Below are 21,071 nucleotides of genomic sequence, written 5' to 3'. Positions count from 1 at the left end.
TTGCCATAAAAATGCAGTGTCAGTATGCGCTTGTTTTGTTAGAAGTATGGTTGTGTCAAGTGTTCTCATTGCTGCAAAACTGCCTATATTAGAGAAAATCTCAGGGTTTAGGATATTCTACCTTGGTCTGAACTATTGATAAAGTACATTTCATTGTCTCTCGCTGCAGGAAACCTCAACTTTCAATTATGATTTAGAACATAATGTGTATCTTCTGTGTTGCTAAAAAGTACTACTTTTCTTTGAGGCAAATATATAAATATTTGTAACATATGCAGTTGTATACCAGCAGATAAGATTACAATTAAATATTCAGCAGACTGCTGAATGAAAAAAAATTGCTTTCATTATTAAAACACTAAGGTATCCACTCAATGTTCTGTTTACATGTAGTCAATAACTTCATTTGCTTTGATGAATATGATTGTGCACAGTATCCTAACAGTGACATATTTTGAAAGCTGTCACCATTCCAGTGGCATAATAAGCTGCACAATTGTTACTTTTCTGTAAAATCCTCTTGTGAATTCTGAGTTTTTTCAGTATTTTCCTTATCATTTCCTACATACTAATCTTTTTACTGTGGTCAGGGGAGAGATGAGAGTCCCTGAAGAAGCACTTAAGGTAACAATGTGCAGTTCCTGGATGTTTCTTTCTCATTGTACAGTTATTATAACATAGAGAGGTTTTTTCCCACTCCTTGAGGGTTTGTGTTTTATTCTCTATTTAATGTCATGTAGCATGAAAAATTCTCAAGCCAACTCCAGTTATCCCAAAAATCTTCAGAGGCAGAAGGATCGAAACAAAGCAGCTCCAAAAGTTCAGAGTCCAAGGTAGCAGACTCCACAGCTGAAGTTCACCACAAAACTACTACAGAAGCACTGAAATCTGAAGAAAAATCAGTGGGTAAGGTTCATTTTTTGTTGCAGAAGCACAAAAACTTGGAAAGGATGTTAATTTGCTTCAGTAGGATGATTGTGAAATTTTGTAGACAGTAAGAATTTCACATATATGAACATTTAACCATAGTTTAGATGTAAATAATGCTTTTGGCAGGTAATTTCTACCTTTTTTACAGTAACATGCACATGTTAAGAACATTTTTAAAGAGAGATTTGATTGGCGTTTGTAATATTTTTGCATGTCTCTTTGCCCAAATCACAAACTTGTAGCATTTGTGGCAGAAAATTGCTATTTTTTTGCAGTTTAAGTGATAGTATTTGTTCAGAAACAGTTTGTACTTTTTACCATTACCATTACCAAGTGCACTAATTTTCTTTTGGTTGTTTTGGGGTTTTTTCCCTTTTTAAATGGGCGGGAGTTCTGTTTGTTTGTTTTGCAGTTCCTAGCATTCTTTGTTTGATGTGTCAGGATATAACTCAGTGTTCTATTGTGGTTTAAAGATTTGTGTATACTGTAGTTTCAGGCTTGTTTCTACACCATCATTCTTATTTATTTAATGTGTCATGGTGGCTCTGCTGTGGTTGTCTTAACTTTGTGTGGGTTGTGCTGCCCCCAGTATGGGAAGGGTTTGGACCTGTTGGAGTGAGGCCAGAGGAGAGCCAAAAAGATGAGCAGGGGGCTGGAGCAGACAGGGTGTGAGATGGAGTTGTTCAGCCTAGGGAAGGAAAGGCTCCAGGGAGACCTCATAGCAGCCTTTCAGTACCTAAAGGGAGCTGGTAAAAAAAGAGGGAGAGTGTATTTTACACATGCAGCTAGTGATAAAGGCTAGGTCCGATGGTTTTAAACTGAGAGAGGACAGATTTTGATTAGATGTTAGGGAGAAATTTTTTACTGTGAGAGTAGTGAACCACTTGAACAGGTTGTCCAGAGAGTTTGTGGATGTCCCATCCCTGGAGGCATTCAAGGCTTTGAGCAAACTGGTCTGGCTAAAGATGTTCCTGCCCGTGGCACGTCCCTTCCAACCCAAACCATTCTCTGATTCTCTGATGAACTTCAGCATGAGGCTTGCTGAAGTGTAGTGGATATAACCAAAAGAATGAGAAAGGGGTCAGGTATTGTTGTTTCCTTAATATGGAACTGTCTAGGTCTGATTTCCAACCTGATCAATGCTCAACAGTTTTGTTTAGGTTTCATCTCTTCTTCCAGGAGACTCACTTCAAAGAATTCTCTTCCGTACAAACAGGATTCTGTGGTATACTTAACTAACCTGTTTGTTTTGTTGTCTAATCCAGCATCTTGCTCAGGGTACATAAAGTAGCACAGTGGGGGGGGTATTATCATCACTTTCTGTTTTTCTTTTCACTCTTCCAAAAATAACAGGGATAGGGATTTATATTTGAGTGCAACTCTCAGAAGTTTTCTGGGGATTGATTCTCTACTGTTGCTATATAAATGCACATCTGCTCATTATTGCTAATTCAGTACACAGGAATAGAATTATGGGATGGTTTGAGTTGGAACAGAGCTTAGATCACTTAGGTTACACCCCCTTGCCATGGCCAGGGACACCTTTCACCAGACCCAGGTTGCTCAAAGCCTCATCCAGCGTGTCCTGGAACACTTCAGAGATGGAGCATCTGCAAATTCTCTGTGTAACCATCAAGTTTTTTTAAAAAAATTAATATTGACCAAGGCATAATGCTGTGTAAAAAGGAAGTACTTAATGTCTTAAAATCATGTTGAAACCTTTGGCATGGCTATGAAATCATCTTTGGAATGCAAGTGTATAAAATACTGAAAAATGTTGATATTCCTAATCGGAAAAGTCACAGACAAGCACCTAAGGTAGATTTTAACGTACGATGTTTTATTACATACAGACTCTTTAAAATACATTCAGAACATATGTATGACACTAGAATAGCTAAATCTCTGTAGGGTGAGGCATTCTTCCAAAAGATCAGATCAAACCTAACCCAGCCAATTTATCATCAGGTTAGAAATCTCAATTATATATCAGTGGTTTTTTGCTTACTGAATTTTTGTATTTAAATATATTTAGCCATGTGCTATAGCACTTTTAGTTGTACTATAATTTAACTGATGCCTTTAAAAAAAACCCCAACCTGTAAAATTGATTGTGCTCAGTAATGTTTTACACACAAGGTAACTTTCAGCTCTCTGTAGTAGCTGTCAGCAATTTGGAACCTTGGCAGCATTGCAAAATTTGATCAGTTTTTCATGCAGTGAGTTCAGATTTCATTGAAAGGTCAATGTGGGTAAGAATGAGAATCTTCTCACAGAAATAGCAGCAAACAGCTTCTAGGAATGTTTTGCTGTCTTGATGACTTCAAACTGAAAGAAGAAATAATATTTACAGATATATCAGGGTAACAATTAGAGATGGTGTCTGCCTTTGCATAAACATTTGTGCCAGAAGTTTTATCAGGTCATTAGTAAGCTTTTATATTTAGAACCCAGATCAGTTGTCTGGCCTCCAAGTTTGTTTTGTATTTAGGCAAATGCATGCAACCATTTCACTTCAGCTTCCAGGAGAAATGATCCAAGCAAATGACTTTCTCTTCATATGATTTTAACCTAAATATCACAGCTAAACAGAAAAGTGATTTCCTCTGCTTTGGGCTGGCTTTATAGATATTTCTGCCATGCCTCGTGGGACACCTTTGTATGGGCAGCCAGCCTGGTGGGGTGAAGATGAAGCTGATGAAAAAGATGGTTGTAAGCCAGATAGCAAGCATGAAGAAAAAATGCCTGAGACAGGGGCTTCAGGTAAGTGTGTTGTCTTATTTTTGGGTTTGTTTCCTCTTTACTGAACTGCATATATTCTTAAATAGGGAACTAAACAGATGTTTGGAAGTTTCACAGTTTGCATAGATGAAAGCCTATTAAAAGATAAGGCAGTTGAAGAATATTTTTGTGAAAAACTGCATTTACAGAGATCAGTTTCACATAAAATGTGTCTGTTTTCTAGTATATAACGCAATTTTCTATCAGTAAGTGTAGCAAATAGTGTTACCTGAACCAGTGTGTCTTTTTTTTTCAGTTTAATGACAGATCCATATCTGTCATTTTATATACACAGGAGTATTTTATTGAAATAATTTCTGGAAATAAATTGTGGTTTTTACATTTGTGTCTGACTTTTAGCTATATAGGGTTATCTGTACTAGAGAAGCAGTCTCTTCTGTAATTTAATAATGCTGTATTAGTGGGAATTGCATGTCATAGTTCTTGAAGTAAGGATTTGTGTAGTCTAAAGTTCAATTGGTAATGTTTATTCCCCTGTAATACAGACCTTTTTATTAGTTAGCTTGTCTAGACACAGTATGTATTGCCAGAACTTCAATCTCAGTACCTATAATTAGGCTTTTATATCTATCGTCAGGAATATAAATAAAGTGACTGCTATTCTAATAAAGACAGTAACTTAAAACTTATTCAAGTTAGTACAAAATTCAACCGTGTTTATTTAGCACTTTAGACACCCATTTAAAGTCCAACACTTTTAAGTTTGCAGTTTTTTAAAGTACTTCAATTGAGGTCAGAATTTCTCTTTTCCTGTCATAGTACTTCCCTTGGTTAACATAAATCGTATTTTGCAGGAGCTGGAGCGAAGTCTAAAAATGTGTAAATCAAACTAAATGAACACTTCAGTGTAGTGAAGACAAGATCTTTGAAATTAACTTTTTACCATGGCCTTTTTAATGACCTCTTTCATATTATTCTAAAGTTGTCATCATTCAGACAGTAGAGCAAGTCTGTTAAGATTTGGACTATTATAAAGAAACCAGATAAAAACATTTAAATTAGTTTTCCCTCATTAAATATAAGATTATTGAAAAGTGATATGCTGAAGTCTGTGTTTTTGATGCAATGCCATGCCATTAACAAGGTGACACAAGATGCCAGCTTCTATTTAGTGTAATGTGTCTGTTCTTATTTTTTATAATTTTAGATGGCTTTTTCAGAAGTATCAAATTGCATCAAATAGTTTACATGCTCTTGTATTCATTTTATCAAGAGATTTTTCAGCAAGTAATCAGCACTTCTATCTTAGTTCCTGAGCTCCAAGAAAAATAAGATTCCAACTTTCACTCAAACTAGTCATGGAGATGCCATCTGTTTCAGTAGTAGACAAAAATAAGTTTGTTCTAGACTGAACTTCAGTAATGGGGATATTTTTGACATGAATTGCTTAGTGAAGTCATCATAAAGTAAATGATGAATAGAGAAAATAGATAAATATTTTTCTAAATTATTTAAATTTGTTTGTTTGTTTTCCATATATATACTATACAAAAACTAAATTTGGGCCCAAAGCCTTCTTGGCAAATACAACATTTTGTCCTTTTTTAAAAAAAAAATATTAGAAATCCCTTTAATTTGTGTTGTTGCTTTTGTTTAGCCATGAATGTATGTCCTATGAATAGTATTGCTCTAACAGGAGTGTAAGAATAGATTTTATTTCCTCAAACTTAAAGACTCATAATTCTGCAGGAATGGAATTCAGTTTGAAAAAGCAGATACTAAACAAAAGTCTATGTGAAAGGAAGGCACTGCAGAGAAAAATCCAAAACCTGACATTTTTGCAGAACCATTTAATTTGTGAGGATGTAGAATTAAAATCCTGTGTATACACAAATGATTTATTTACTGTGATCACCTAATCTCTGAGCAGACATGAATTGTATGTTCTGCTGGTCTGGTTTTTGACTGTTGTAGATGATTTTTAGTAGTGTTGGCAGACAGTCTGAGAAGACAAAGCATATAAAAGTTGACATTTGCTTCTGTGGGCACTTCTACAGTCTCAGAACACTGTGTCTGTGTAGCAGTGTGCAAAAGACTTTCTGAATGTTTTCATGCAATTATAAAAGCATACGATTTTTGGGTTGCTTTGGCCTGCAGTTATGTTCTATGAAAAGTTGAACTTCTTTTCAACGACTTATTATGTATTTTCTTCAAACATTTAGGCTTTATAATATAGATGAATATAATTTTAGGAAATCAATATAAAGAGACACTTGTATGAAAGAAAATTGGAAACTTCAGAAAATTTTCATGCTTGGATATTTTTAAAATATAAGCAAACTATTAAAAAATATTCAAGATTGGTGCAGCTAATTATTCTTTCATGCGTTAAATTGTATTAAATGTTTAAAACACTGATCTTGGACATGCTTTTTAATATAAACTGCCTAAAAGTAAGTACATTACAGGTGAATTCTTAAACCAAATCAATAAGTCAGATAACATTTTAACAAAGTAATCCTATTAAAAATCTGTGTCATGCTTTAATGATTTATTTCATGATTATTTTTTGAATAGAAAAGAAGACTTGAATTCTAAGAGATGGGGTAAGGTTTAATGAGGAGATTGAAGTGGGAGATTTATTTCTGTTAAGCCAACTATAGACAATTATTCTTTACAGTCTCAAGTTAATAAGATTATTTCAATGTTCCTGTATTTCTATCACAACAGAAATTCGCTAATGAAAGTTATTTAGAAACAGAACAGAATAGCCCGGAAAACTTTGAAAAGAAAAATCCTTTCTATATTTTTCAGACATGTGTAATGCTCTGATGCAATGATCCATAGATCTACTAGTCTGTATTAAAATGAGCAGTTATGTGTACACCTCTGGCACGACTTTATGCTGCAGCTGTTAAATGTCCATGTTATTGGCAGGTTTATTGGGTGTGTAATTATTATTACTGCTATATGTTACACTCTCACTTCCTGGGATAATGAAAACTGCATTTTCTGCTGATCTTACTTGTAGTTGTAGAATTTTATGTCAGTAATGCCTTTACCAGAAATCTAAGAAAAGACAGAAATAACTTTTTAAGAAGACTTCAGGAATCTGAAGTGATTCTTTCCACTTGGCATGAGTTTTAATTCCAGCACTGCATGAGAATATGTCAGATTAAACATTCCTTGCACTTATGAAACAGTGTCATTTTCAGGTAAAGGAGGCTGACAATTATTTGAGAAATTCCAGTGTAGTCAGTGTGTGTAGGAGCTTACACACATTGCAACCTTTGATGCTTAACCAGCAGTATTAGCAGTTAAGTTCCTAGAAGTTTGTTCTAGAATTTTGATGAGTTTTGTCATTAAATATGTGCAAGTGCTGCATATAAGGCTTGCTTTGCAAAGCTGTAGCAAAAATGTGCATAGTATGTCATGGAGAGCTTACAGAGCTCTAAAGACCCATCACAGCAGTATATTAAGTAAGATTAGTTTTGTCCTTTTTTTCACTTAAACTCCTTTAAAGCATGTAGTTAAATGATTTATTATGAGAGATGGGGATTTATATACAGTGCTGGTTTATATTTCTATTTTGAAAGAGCAATTCTGATTTTTTTTTCATAAGACTGGTTATAAAAGCATTAAAAGAAAAATCTCCATATTCAGTACTAGGTGAATCATATGTATTTATTGAAATCTTGTCTCTAACTAAAAAATAAAAAGTTTACTTCAGCTGCAAAGCAAAAACCTCCAAAAACAAAAATGTAAGTAGGAACTAAAAAGTAGGAATATGAAGAGAAAAAGGAAGGAAAAAACCCGAAATTCTATTAATTTAGTTAATGTCTGTATTTAGTATTTGAAAATGCTAAATTCAGCTTCTTTTGCTACACATACCATTGCACAGTGCCAAATAGAAAGCTAACATTAAAAACATTTGGGGGTATTGTGTAAATATGATATCTTGGCTGTTTCTTATATCCTACTGCAAATAAATATATTGGTTCAGGTTTACAGAACTTTTTTACAGGAAGTGCTTTGTAAATTCCAGATAATTTTCTTTTTCAAGTTTCATTCTTAAAATTGTATTTTTAAGGCAGAAAGAAGAAAGAATTACTAAAGATATGAAGATTGTGCAAAATATTTTCTGAGATTTCCTGTCATTGCAGATGATGCTATATTAATATACAGAGGCAGTTTTTTGCACATCTGAATAGCACCGACACCTATGATTTTTCTTGTCCAGGTAGCAAAATGTTAAAATTCTGACTACTTGTGAGTGTAACTTGAGAAATAAGACTTTTAAAAACCCAGAAAGTCCTAGAAAGTGTAGTTGATTCTGCTCATGTCTCAGAGTGAATGTTGCATTTCTGATGGTCATATCAGAATGGAATGGAATGGAATGGAATGGAATGGAATGGAATGGAATAGAATAGAATAGAATAGAATAGAATAGAATAGAATAGAATAGAATAGAATAGAAATCACTGAGGTTGGAAGATACCTTCAAGATCATCCAGTTGAACCATCCACCCAGCACTGTCACCCCTAAACCATCACCCAGTGCCACATCCAGATGCCTCTTGCATGCCTCCAGGGATGGTGACTCCACCATATCGCTCGGCAATCTATTCCAATGCCTGACCACCCTGGCAGTGAAAAAGTTTTTTTCTAGTGTCTTATCTGAATCTGCTTTGTCTCATTTTAAGGCCATTTCCTCCGGTCCTCCCACTGCAGGCACTGTTAAGAAACCAGCCCCACCTCACTACAGGCTCCTTCCAGGTGGTTGTGGAAGGAGCCTGTAGTCAGCCTGTAGTCACCTGAGCTTCTTCTCATCCAGACTGAGCAAACCCAACTCCCCCAGTCATTCCTCACAAGACATGTACCCTAGTAAAGGATCTCTCTGAATGTCCCTTTCGTTAAGCCTGTGGTTTCCTAAATTTTCCATAGTTTCCCTCCTAGCCTCTCCTAGATTTGTTTCAATAATAGTATCACTACACCTGGGTGGCAGCCACCAATTATTGCTTCCTTGCTTGCCTTGTAAAAACAGTTGCTCAGTTGTCTGTTGTCACTCAGGGTCTTTGAAGAGTGAGAGCTCCCTTTCTACAGATAATCCTGCTACTTTTTTTGCCCCTTTCCCTTTAGTCTTGCCAGTTATGAAATCCCTTCAGTCCCTGAAGAGATTGATGTTCACAACCTACCCACCTCTTCAGTTTCCCAAAACTCACTTGCAATTGCCTTTCTTGCCATAAATATACTATGCTTGCTCTGGTTTAAAAATTATAGAGCAGTGACAATCACTATCTTCAGTATTTGCTTGAAGATTTTCTCTTAAAGGTGTCTGTATTTAGTTTGATGTATAATTTCCTTCATCTTGGCAGATGACTTTTTATAGTAGGATTCCACAGGTAAGGCTGTTTTGTAGATCACTCTTTGTAATGTATAGAAAGTTGTAAGGACTTGCATTTTGAGTCTGCGAGACAAAGATTGAAGGGTGGTTCAGATCAGGATCTCTATTAATTTTTTGCTTCATGATTTTCTATTTCTTATTCTAATCAATACTGATGCATTTAACTTTCCTAAAAATGCACTTCTGTGTACTAAAAAGTACTTCTGTAGTTTTAAACTGTGTTTTTAGAACACTTCTGTGTTCTAAAAAATACATCTGACTGAAATTAGGATTTGTGTGTAACTAAAATTAACTTATACTTCAGATATTTTTATTTATATAATTGTTAAAAATTTTTCTAGTTTAGTAAAATTTACTATTTAGTTGTAGTTCAGTTTCTCACTTCTTTTAATTAAACTCTGTCTTAATTTAGATTCAAAATATATACTAGCATCTGTTTAATCAAAAATGTTGGAATCAAATACTGTGCATATTATTGTAGTATAAACAGTTCACTTGAAATGTTAAATTTTGTGCAGACAAATTACACACAAATTTTTTTATGAAGTCCTTCATCAATGCTGGCAAACCAGTGTGAGAGATCCTCTCATTGCTGTACATCTGATGCAATTTGCCTACAGTCTTATTATTTTCAAAAGATGGTAATAAACCAGGTATTTCATAATTGCTGAAAAATACTGTGTCTTGTGTGACCAGCAGAATGCTTCTGCCTTGTCCAAAATTCAAAATATTTCTCAAAACAGAGTATTAGCCAGTTATCTTCTTTGAACGAGTGTTGAACACTATATCTTAATTATTGGCTACAGGAATTGCATGATGTTGTTGTATTGAAGTTCTGAGCAGAACCACGTGGGGGAAAAAAGTTGTCTATGAATTGTCTGTGGGGTGGATCACTCTCCTTTTTGGTGATCATGTTTCATATTGTAAGGATCCAAGCTCTAGATTTGATCCTGCCAGAGCTTGGTCCTTTGCAGCATGTTAGCTACATGAAACAAATTGAGAGTGATGGTAGTTTACCTAAAGTCTAGGACCTGCAAAGTGTGACTTTTGTTTATTTCTGTACATTTTCTTTATAAATAGAGATGATTTTTGATAACCTTTGCATCAGTGAAACAGATTCATTCTGTATTGTGTGTCTGCTGGGATAAGTGTTTTCAGGAATGGTATTAAAAAGGCATTCTGTTTCCCAGGGAGGGGAGAACTGAGGTGCTGTTGTAGTACCTGAAAACATAAGGTAGCTGATAGTGCAATGAAAAGCATTAGCTCGGGGATTCTTGGAATCCAACAGCACAATAGAAAAACCTGTATGAATTCTGAACATGTTTTGTGTTTGTAACAGCTACTGGGGTGGAAAAAAATTTTTAAACTGCTTTGTTACCTGCATTGGAGTAGTTTTATCCAATGGATATCCAAGCATAGCAATAACATGTTTTCATTCAATAACACCTTTTTGTTTTGCTTTTCCATGTATTATTCTTTCCCTTAATTTATTTCTCTGTATCACACTACCTTTTTTTTTTTTTTAATTTTTAACCTTTTCATAAATGCTCACAAGAAACGTGCTGGTGAGGAGCAGCACAGGTGCATTATTCCATCCTCTACCCTTTACCGCTTTAAATTCCTGACTTCAGTATAAATGGTTCTATTGCTATCTTACTGCATAATAGTTTCATACACAAATACTAACTTCCTCATCTGATGTAGGGTTGCTTTTCTCAGTACCTAAAATCAATTAGTTGCAGTCTTAATTCTTTACTTGGCAACTGAAATGATATCTTAAACATGTTAATGTGCTCTGTGATAAATTGCTTTGGAACTATTCAGAATTCTTTTGCTGGAATCTAAGTTGCTGTTGCTGCTAAGGTCTCAAGCTTCTGTTTTAGCAAATCTCTGCACCAGGTATTTTGGCTTAGTACTTGATAAAATGCAATCAGAAGGTTTATTTTCTTGAAGGCATGTTGGTGACCTTTGCTGCAACCACAGGAAGCTTTAGCCTTCATTTAGGCTATGCAGTGGAACTTGGAATTACTGCCCTGTGCTTTTTATACTTTCTGCTTTTTTTAGCCAGTGAGAGCGTGGCTTGCTAACATTCTGCATGCTTCCAGCTATTGTTCCTTTTTCTGTTCATCTACATACTATGGCAACAAGTAAAATAAGAGGACATGACAATAGGATTTAGCTTGATTCTTTTGTTTTATCTTTTGTAGAAACATAAAGTCTTTGAATTCCAAAACACTTTCCAGTGCTTAGCAGCGTTTAACTTTTCAAGCCAGAATTAATGTTTATCATGCATTAATGTGTGAATTGTTTTTCTGAAGAATTTGGCCAAACAAAATTATGCTTTCTGTCCACTGCAAGAGGTGGCAGATCATTAAAACTTGTTTTGGGAGCACCCTGATTTTGATGTTTTTTCCAATAGATTGGGATTGCGATAATGATCATCTCAACAACTTTGCCATTGTGATTTACCTGTTTTCCATGTTCAAATAACTCATCTGACCTTTACATCTTCTAAAAATATTTTGCATGCACTTTGACAAATTTTAAGTGAGCTTTTTGCCACTTTACATTTCTCACAGCTGAAGTTCAAACTGCCTTTTCATTAATACTTTTTATATGTAATTCTGGAACTATTTTTCCAGAACTGTGGCACTCAATCTACTCCGCAGTCTTACTGTTTATTCCAGAAAGTACTCAAGTGGCCTTTACAGGATTTCAGAAACTTCTTGAAGAGCCTGAAGTTCCCAAATACTGTGAAATCTGTTTGTTTTTTTTCCTAATAGGATGCAGCACAGATGCCAAGCAATCCGAGGAGCAATCTGCATCTGCAAATGAAGAACTTTATCCTTTCTGCAGGGAGCCCAGTTATTTTGAAATCCCTACTAAAGAATGCCAGCAAGCTTCACAGGTAGCAGAGAGCACAATTCATGAAATTCCCACAAAAGATACCCAAAGCTCCCACGCAGCAGCTTCGGGGCACGCTTCCTTTACCATTGAATTTGATGACAACACTCCAGGAAAAGTAAAGATCAAGGATCATGTGACAAAGTTCGCATCGGAGCAGCGTCACAAGTCGAAGAAACCTTCTTCCTGCAGCGGCCAGGACCTGCCGGGGCTGCAGACGGTGATGATGGCAGCTGAGAGCAAAGTGGCAGATTGGCTCGCACAGAACAATCCTCCGAGAATGGTATGGGAGCCAACGGAGGAGGACTCCAAAAGTATCAAGAGTGATGTTCCAGTGTACTTGAAGAGGCTGAAAGGTAAAGTGAATAATTCCAGCTATGCTTAGCTCTGAAAGCAGCAATTCCTCACCAGCATGCAGTCAGAGGATCCCTGAGCCCATGCAGAGTTCACATCAAATCACAGATACTCCACACGTGTACAAGGATCTGGGCTGGGAAATTGTATTGCTGAATTAAGTCTTACAAAGAGCATAAGAAACCAAATGCTGAATCATTTTACAATCAATATGCTAATTGGAGATGTTCTAGTGTGGCTGAAGGCATCAGGTACTTAGACACTGATCTTGAAAAAGAAAAGGAAAAAACCCAAAATTTAGTCAAACTATATATCTCACTTTTTCTCATGAAGTACTTTAAAAACATGGATTGCTTTTTAGAATCAAAGCTCTGAAGTTCAATTTATGCTTTTAGCAACCCTTTCAATAGCATATCTTCTGTGATTATTTGTATGTTCTAAGAAAATCATTTATAGCAAAGAATACATCATATACTCATTCTGCTTATATGGATCATGTTTGGTAGAGTCAAGTTTAAGTCAGGAATCAGACATAAAGCAAGTGCTTCAATTTTTATACTCACCTTGTTGACTGTTGTATTCATATGAGTGCTGCTGTTGAATGCAGTTCCAGGTGATCATACATGTTAATTTATTGCAGACAGCACCATTTCAAATGAAATTAAATAAAATGTTACACACGACAAGTGTACCTTCTCTTGAGTGTCACTTAATGGAATAGAGAAGCAGATAGTCTTGATGTTCAGATGAAGAGTCCAGTACCATTCAAACTTTCATAAGGAAAACTTCTGATGAACTTTTTCAAGTCTCTCTTTTTTTCCATTTTTAATTTCAGCTGCTTAACCCTACAATTCTCATTTTCCTTGGCTCTGCAACATTATCATGTCTAGTTTGTAAACCAGCTGGGACTGGGTACAACATTCTTTGCCTTATTGATCAAAAGTCTGCTTTTTAAGGTTGTCCCTTTCAAAATAAGCTAAAAATAAAATTCTGAAAGCAGAATTAGATTAATGTGCTGGCATAAAAATAATAGCATATTATTTCTTCCAGTGTAAATCACATTCTTTGGCCTTCATGTAAATGTATTATATTCATGAATATTCTTATACATACTAGCTGTGGCACTTTGATAAATAGAAGGGGCTTTGTTTGTAAGCCTTTTCCTGACAGAAACGCCACAAAGTCTGATTAATTTTCATCTGAAAGAGGTGTAAGTTATGGGATGCATATGGCCATAATAAATATCTGAATTTTGTAATCTTCTATGGCCTGTTTGTATTCTCAGTCATTAGTGTTATTTTTAGATAGTAAATATACCTAGGTGCTTTGAAAGTTTGATTTTTTTTAGAAAACTCAAAGCTTTTTTTTTCTCCTCAGCTTTTTCTTATAGTATTCTGTACTGAAGTCCCACTGCTAAGTTAGACTATATGACTTTCACTGTGATGTTGGTACTGCTTTATTACTATTTGGAAACATATGAATAATCACAGAATTTTTGTGGGCATTATTCTAACAAGTAGAAAACAGGAATGTAAGTTGGGATTTCAGCTGTGTCTTCAGTGGTGTTAGTCTGATAAGTAAGATCAGCCAATATGTAATTACTGTTTAACTGAATAGTAGCTGCGTATTCTAACAATTTAAATGAGAAAATCTTAAAAATCTGACCTCTTGAGAATCAAAAATACAGAAATTGGACATTATATAAATATATATCTATATTAAAAATATATATACATATATATATATAAGCAGAATTTGATCTAAAAGAGCTCAGAGATGATGAAAGTGTTACTTCCCAGGTTCTGAGCTAAAACTTAGGAGCATTGACACTTTCATTGTACGTGAGGTTGCTCTGTGTTGTATACACTTACTATGTGTAAGTATCCAGCCTTCATACATTTTCAGGTATCGTTGCAAAGTACATCTTTTGGGTGTATGATTTATGAAATATGTAATCCTTATTCATAGATCTCAGAGTAGTTAATGGAATGAATAAGTAATAACAACCATTTTACTTGCACACATCAGATGCTGAGAGGAGTGAATTATGTAAAAACTCATTGCTCTTCTTGGAAAAAGTAATAAAGAATTCAATCCAAGTTTAAGTAGACATTTCTCATGATAAACTGTTGTAAATGTGAGAGGAATCCAGCAATATGAACTGTGGCTCTCTTTCCACTGTCGGAAGGACTTTATTAAGGTTTTCTTTTTCCTCTTAACCCTGCCTGGAATGTGTCAGTAGTCATTTGTAATCAACTGGCTCTGTAACAAAACTGATACAATTCAAAAACATACTATAGTACAGCTGGTAAAATACTGGCCTTTGTATGTCACTGGTAAGTATTCACAGATGAGAATACTGGGGAAAGGATACTTCAAATGCACTGCTGTTACTGATCAGCTTTGAAAATGTTTCCTTGTTTGACTTGTGGCAAGTTGATTGCATTTCCAGGAACTGTACCAAATTTGCAGAGCCAGGTCTATAAGCTATTAGAGTTTAAACAGAAATCCACTTTGAAATAATTTCATTCCTAGTTTGCGGCTTGGCTTTTTTTGTTGATGTAATGTTGTGGTCCTTCTTTGTTTCACTGTGCTATATATTGTTTTGCATTGCTTGTAGGGAATAAGCATGATGATGGCACACAAAGTGATTCAGAAAATATTGGTGCACACCGGCACTACAGTAAACGGGCAGCACTTGAAGAACACTTAAGGCATCATCATACAGAGCTGAAAAAGTCACACCAGAAAGTCCATTCCACAGAAAAGCAGCAAGAGCAAGCTGGTTTGAGTCAGACTGCCTTTATGATTGAGTTTTTTGATGAAGACCATCCTCGCAAGAGACGTTCCTACTCTTTTTCTCAGAATGTAGGAGCTCTGTGCCCAGAATCTCCATCTCCGACATCTCATGCACGAGCTGAAAGAGTGAAACCTGCATCAGGAGAGAAAGTCCCTTCACCTGTGCAAGCCAGCACATCACATCACAGAGCAGTACATGGTGTTCATGCCAAACTTCTAAACCAGAAATCAGAAGAACCCTCTGCTGCGTTACCTGCCTTACAAGCTGCATTGTTAAGGAGTTCAGGAAGCCTTGGCCATAGGCCTACTCAGAACCAGGAGATGGACAAAAAGTTGAAGAGCCAACATATTTCTGCTGCTACTGAAAAGGACAATGAGGATGACCAGAGTGACAAAGGTACTTACACTATTGAGTTGGAAAATCCCAATCCTGAAGAAGTGGAAGCCCGCAAAATGATTGACAAGGTGAGAAACCTGAAATGCATCCTGATGTTTACAAGTGTTATGGGATGTATGGGCAACTCTCTCTCCCTTCAGTTCTGCTTATTAAAAGCGCTGCAATAACACAAGTTTTTAAAACTGTCTATGATGTTGAAATTTAAAATGTTATAAGAGCAGCAGCAGGCATTTGACTAAACATTATTCCTACTTGCATGCTGCTGTTGTCTTAAAGTTTGGTAGTTTTAATGTGTTTCCAAAAGATTTCAGTACCAGGCACCAAAAATCATTCAACCATAAAAAATACCAGGCACCAAAAAATCATGTAACTGGTACTTTTATGAGGGTGGTTTGTGTTCTTGTGGAAATACTCACTTGTTCTTGAAAGCCTATTGTCTCTAGCTTTTATTACATAAATTGGTTCCATCCAAATTACCATGTAGATATAGATTGCAAATGTTTTCTATACTTATTTAAAAAGTATATTCAGTAACAGTAACTTAAATTTCAGTGTCAGCTGTAAAGAGTAAGTATGAAAATGCTTTGATTTTCCAAAAGTGTTTATATGATAGCAATGTAAATTTCCTAGTTTGCTTTTTGGTAACCATAGAAATATCAATAACAATACAAATTGTATTTGCAGTTTAAAAACTGCATTAAATAACTATTCTTTGGATTAAACAGAAAATATGGGTAATACGGAAAATATGGGTAGCAGAAGCTATGTTTAATAATTTTGCTTAACATGTCTTGAAATGGACTTTTTCTGCTTTTGTTGTGTTTTCCTAGGTAATATATAATGGTAGAATGCCTGCATCCAATTCTAGGCTAGGGTTTTGCTAATTTACAGTAAATTCATTGTTTAGAATTATCTAAGGATTCATTTGCATGTCTAAAACTTTTCAGAGCTAAACAAATACATCAATACATTTAGAATTAATTTTGCTTAGTGTTGAAAACTGTGTTTTGCAAGACAAGCTAGCTTCACTTGTTTGATTTTTTAAAAAACTTCTGAAGTAGGGGGGAAATGGAACATTTCATTTTAGATGGTTTTCTTTTAAAAAAGGTGCTTATGGAGCATTTTTAGACAGGGTTTAAAGTCAAGGGTGTCACCTTCAATAAAATAATAAAGATAATAGTTTCACTTCTTAGGGATTCTGAAAAGGAAATGTTTTACTTATTTGAATCAATGTTCAAAAGACAACTGGGAACTAAAAGCATTCCAAATGAAGCAAGTAAATATTAAAGAACTACAAATTTCTACATTTATTTTTAAATTATAAATCTTCAACTAAATTGCATCAGAAAATTTGTAAGTCAAGTTTTAGCTAAATCTAGTAGTTCAACAGGGCTGTTTTAGAAAGCATGCAAAGTAATAACATTTGAAAATAGACAATTTATTTACCTGATAAAAATGTTAATGCTGTCTAACATTTATAATCATAGAATATACTGAGTTGGGAAGGACCCATTAGGATCATTGAGTCAAACTCTCGGCCCTACACAGGACATTCCAAAATTCACACCCTGTAATTCTGTGTTAATAAAATTTCAACTTTTTTGTGGCCTCCAGTACCCATTCAGATTATCTAAAGTCAGTTTTTTGTTTGAATCAAGTATCTCCTGTTAAAGGACAGATTCAGGAACAGGAAGTGAGTGGAAGCCTTAAGAATGATAGTAAAGTATTGCTTCATAATCTCAGTGTTATATAAAAGCTTTTGGGTATCATAAATTTCCCTTACTGCTAACTTTAAAGATGTCACCACTAGGTATTAAAGATTTACTATGAAGTATATGAAGTAAAGCAGAGATATTTTCTCTTCAAGGTCTTCTGTATCATTTCACTTAGTATCTTTGTTGAAATCTTATGAACACTGTATTTTACACCCAGTTCAAAGAGCCCTGCTATGCAATTCTTATTTGATTTGGTAATATGAAGTAGTATGATACTATTTTTATGAAGTGCAGAAAAACAGCCAGTGAAGAAAATCTAAACCAAATGGAAGCCAAAAAACTTGTCCTCCAGCTGAGCTTAGCTTTGCTTCCCTCCTGTTTTAAATTGCTAATGCTTTGGATAATCTTACTTTGCCAAAGGGGGATAAGTGAGGTATAAGACAAGGACTTTGTTAGTCTGTTGACTCCTGTGCTTCTTTATTGAGGATTTAAGAGAATTATTGGTATACATCTTATCAATTATTTCAGTATAACCACTCTTTCATTGTTGGCAAGTCGGTCCTTTTTCTAAGTAGTTACTATGCCTGCTCAGTTGAGTCATTTAAGGGTGTCTCTTGAGTGCAAACTTTAATTGAAATTCAAGAGTTTACTTTGCTAGGATTGGAATGAAAATGCACTATAAATAGCAAGGATCACTTTCTAAAACATTTGCACAAATAATGCATTCTTCTGAGTAGCAATTTACATTGGAATGGTGCTAAAATCTGTGTGTGGCTTACCTGAAAAATTTTCAATGGAATAAAGTAATTCTGTATTTGGATATTTTCTCCCTTTTATTGGAGGAAAGGATGAGAATGACCAAAATATCCAAAGATTACTCGCAAGTGTGACTCATTCTTAGCCTTAGCCTTATTTTTCTCTGGAAAGAAACATAAGAGCAAACCACAATTGCAAGAGTGGTAGTAACCTGTAAAAAATCAAGGTGAGATTATTAATGCTTCTTTACATTAAGAATCCAAAAGAAACATGCAGGAAGTCAAAGTTAAAATTCTCAGGAAAAAAAAAATTGAAAACACCCATCTCTCTGTGTAATTCTAAGAAAGGGGGAGTAAAAATCTTAATGTTGAGCTGTATTACTTCCTTCCAAAGTACTAGTTTTGCTTAGTGTAGCCTTTTGCTAAAGATTCAAGGAAATAGTCTCAAGAAGAATAGATGCTTGTGTGAAATTATTTTAAAAGGCCAGAAACTATGCTGTCCTGCTTATTCAGCATCTTTATTTCATTTAGATTGCTAAGGATCCATTTCTTCCTCTGGTGCTCTTCAGCCTCTAAGAAAAAAGTATTGTCACTATAGCAGAAAAGGAGCAGAATAGCAAATGACAGAACCTTTGTTTCTCAACCGTTTTAAAGCCTGACTTTTGAGAAGAGAATGTGAGGAAAATGCATTATCAGAAAGAAAGAGGAAAACATTTCATAAGTAACAGACGAAAGCTTTTTAATTTTGATTCTTTTCCCTAACAGAGAGGGGTAATCACATATCTGCAGTCATGACTGTCTTGGTGTGAATGTCTTCTACTTACCTGAAATGCAAGTTTTCAAATACATTATCACTTGTGTCTTATACAACTTTCAAAGATTTTTTAAAAAAAGATTTTATTTTTAGATTAAAAAATACAGTACATATACACATAGTTTTCAATTGTAAATGTTAAAAGAAGATGCAAGTAGAAATTTATGGTTGTGTCTTAATGTTCTTTATGAATAGAGAATACTTGAAAAATAACACTAAACTTTGCTTCCTAAAAGTCCTTTCATTAGTCAATGATATTTCTTCATCCAGGTGTTCAAATGTCACTTAAATTCATAGAGCAGTATGAATTGGTTAGTAGGCTAAGGTTTAGAAAATAAATATATTAATAACAGGGGAAAAATAGATGATGGATCTCTTTTTATACTTGTAGAGCTCTTTTTAAAATTGCCACTGAGAGCAATTTCATCAATGTGGTAAGAAAGCAAGCTGCTCTTGTATACCACAAAGCCCACCTTGGACATATGTGTCATAAAATATCCTCTACTTAAATAGCATCAGAAAGACGCAACTTTTTCTAGCAGAATAATGGTCTTATTGTTGCAGCTAACAGCTAAGTACAAAGTGAAAGAAATTCAGGATCTTGATTTAATTTAGAACATGTTTTTAGTGTTAAGTTTTCCATATAAAATACATGAGTAAATGGGGCACAGTTGTAGGATTTGTTTTTCCTCTACATCCAGCCTTTATGCTCTTTAGATGGATTCAGTGCTGTCTTCTATTAGCACTTAGCAATTGCTTTCTTTTTATCTCTGAGTTGTAAATTTTCTATCCATTTTATGTTTTTAAATAAATCAATCTATTAGAAGAAAGTTGTTCTCAGCAGCCATATCACATTAAAAAATCTTCTTAGGCCACAGAAAAGGTAAGTCTGCCAGTGGATGAAAGAATTTAAAATGATGCTTCTGCAGTTCATCTTCCTTTTTTGTAGATATAAAGAGACCAAATTATCATGCTAATGACTTTCCTTTTTCAATAAAGCAAAGTACTGCTAGTAATAAATATTAATAAATGAATGTGCAAATAATTCTGCATGTGTTTGGAATATTAAATACTTTGAGGCTATTGCAGTAAATAAAAAGCAACTCAATGGGTTTTTTGTAAGTTCTTTGGGGGTTTTCTTCAGGGCTCTTTTTCTGTTTGTTTTGTGTAGGCTTTTTTGTTGTCTTTCTTCTTCAGCCAGTTTCATTTTAGGGTATTTAAAAATTGAAATATTTTATAAAACTTACTATAGCAAATATAAGCTCTTCTATACTTGTGTGGGAAGGGATGGAATAAAATTGAGGCTATACAAGTGTTTCAAGTCCTGTCAGATAACCAGGAAATCTGAATGTTACGGCAGTTCATATGCATATGGAAACGTTTGGCTTTGGTCCCCAAATTTTTGGTCCCCAAATTTTTTACTTGATTTATGTTATTTTCATTTACATTTTGTAAAAGATAATTGATTTTTTCATCAGCAAAGTAAATTTAGATTGCAAATTCAACTGATTCATACTGATTTCCAAACAGAAGACTTGAAAAAACATATCAAAATCAAACCTCAATCCATCCTGCCACCTTCAGAAAGATTTACTGTGACCATGTAATGATTTTGTTTTCAGTGCAAGCTCCATATTCTAGATGTTTTAAAGTCTTTATTTGTGTAGGTAGACAGGCCCTAACAGTAATGACCTTGTTTTTAATGTGCAGTCTATCACCTTGAATTTTATTTGATTACATACTGTGCAATGAGTATACGTAAAATCTTACTCTATTGACACAATCTTGAGAGAGATTCTTCTTTCCTCTTTAAAATTTTGGAGTAGTAATTATGGAGGGAGGGACAACTCTATAGGTGTTCACTGTAGACAGCACATTTTCCAATTTTATTTTCTAGATCTTTCTGCTCATGATGATACCTATTTGTTGGGTTTGATTTCTTCCTTTTTTTTTTTTTTTAGTATGGATATGAATGGGAATCTATTCTGAAAGATGATTGTTATAAAATTGAATCTCCTTATTCTTTTTACTCCCAGGGTATATCTGTTCATACCACATTGTAATATTGGCTAGCATGAATTTAAAGGAGTGTTTACTTTAGAATGATTTATTGTGGTGTCTTTAAGTGTTCATAAACTTTGTATACCAGATCTTGTCTTCTCTCTTGCAAACTTTAACAATTTATCAATAACCTTGCAGATTGTTATTGTTATAATTCCTCTGGTTATGGAGTTAACATACATGTTATGGACCTACT

At 34.6% G+C, this 21,071-nt stretch overlaps 1 protein-coding gene across 9 annotated transcripts in view; it reads left to right on the top strand.

Annotated features, from left to right (window-relative positions):
* CEP170 (centrosomal protein 170) overlaps window positions 1–21,071 on the top strand; it is a 71,861-nt gene that overhangs the window by 9,035 nt on the left and 41,755 nt on the right. For all 9 annotated transcript variants that reach the window (XM_031060240.1, XM_031060231.1, XM_031060233.1 and 6 more), the window contains exons 4-8: window positions 566–624; window positions 741–906; window positions 3,559–3,693; window positions 11,860–12,336; window positions 14,955–15,598. In XM_031060240.1, the coding sequence (XP_030916100.1) occupies window positions 566–624; window positions 741–906; window positions 3,559–3,693; window positions 11,860–12,336; window positions 14,955–15,598 (1,481 nt within the window). The remainder of the gene's footprint in view (window positions 1–565; window positions 625–740; window positions 907–3,558; window positions 3,694–11,859; window positions 12,337–14,954; window positions 15,599–21,071) is intronic.

The sequence above is a fragment of the Geospiza fortis genome, unplaced genomic scaffold, assembly GCF_000277835.1.
Source record: "Geospiza fortis unplaced genomic scaffold, GeoFor_1.0 scaffold41, whole genome shotgun sequence".
In the NCBI taxonomy this organism is placed as follows: Eukaryota; Metazoa; Chordata; class Aves; order Passeriformes; family Thraupidae; genus Geospiza; species Geospiza fortis.
This window is presented reverse-complemented; position numbering and strand designations above follow the sequence as displayed.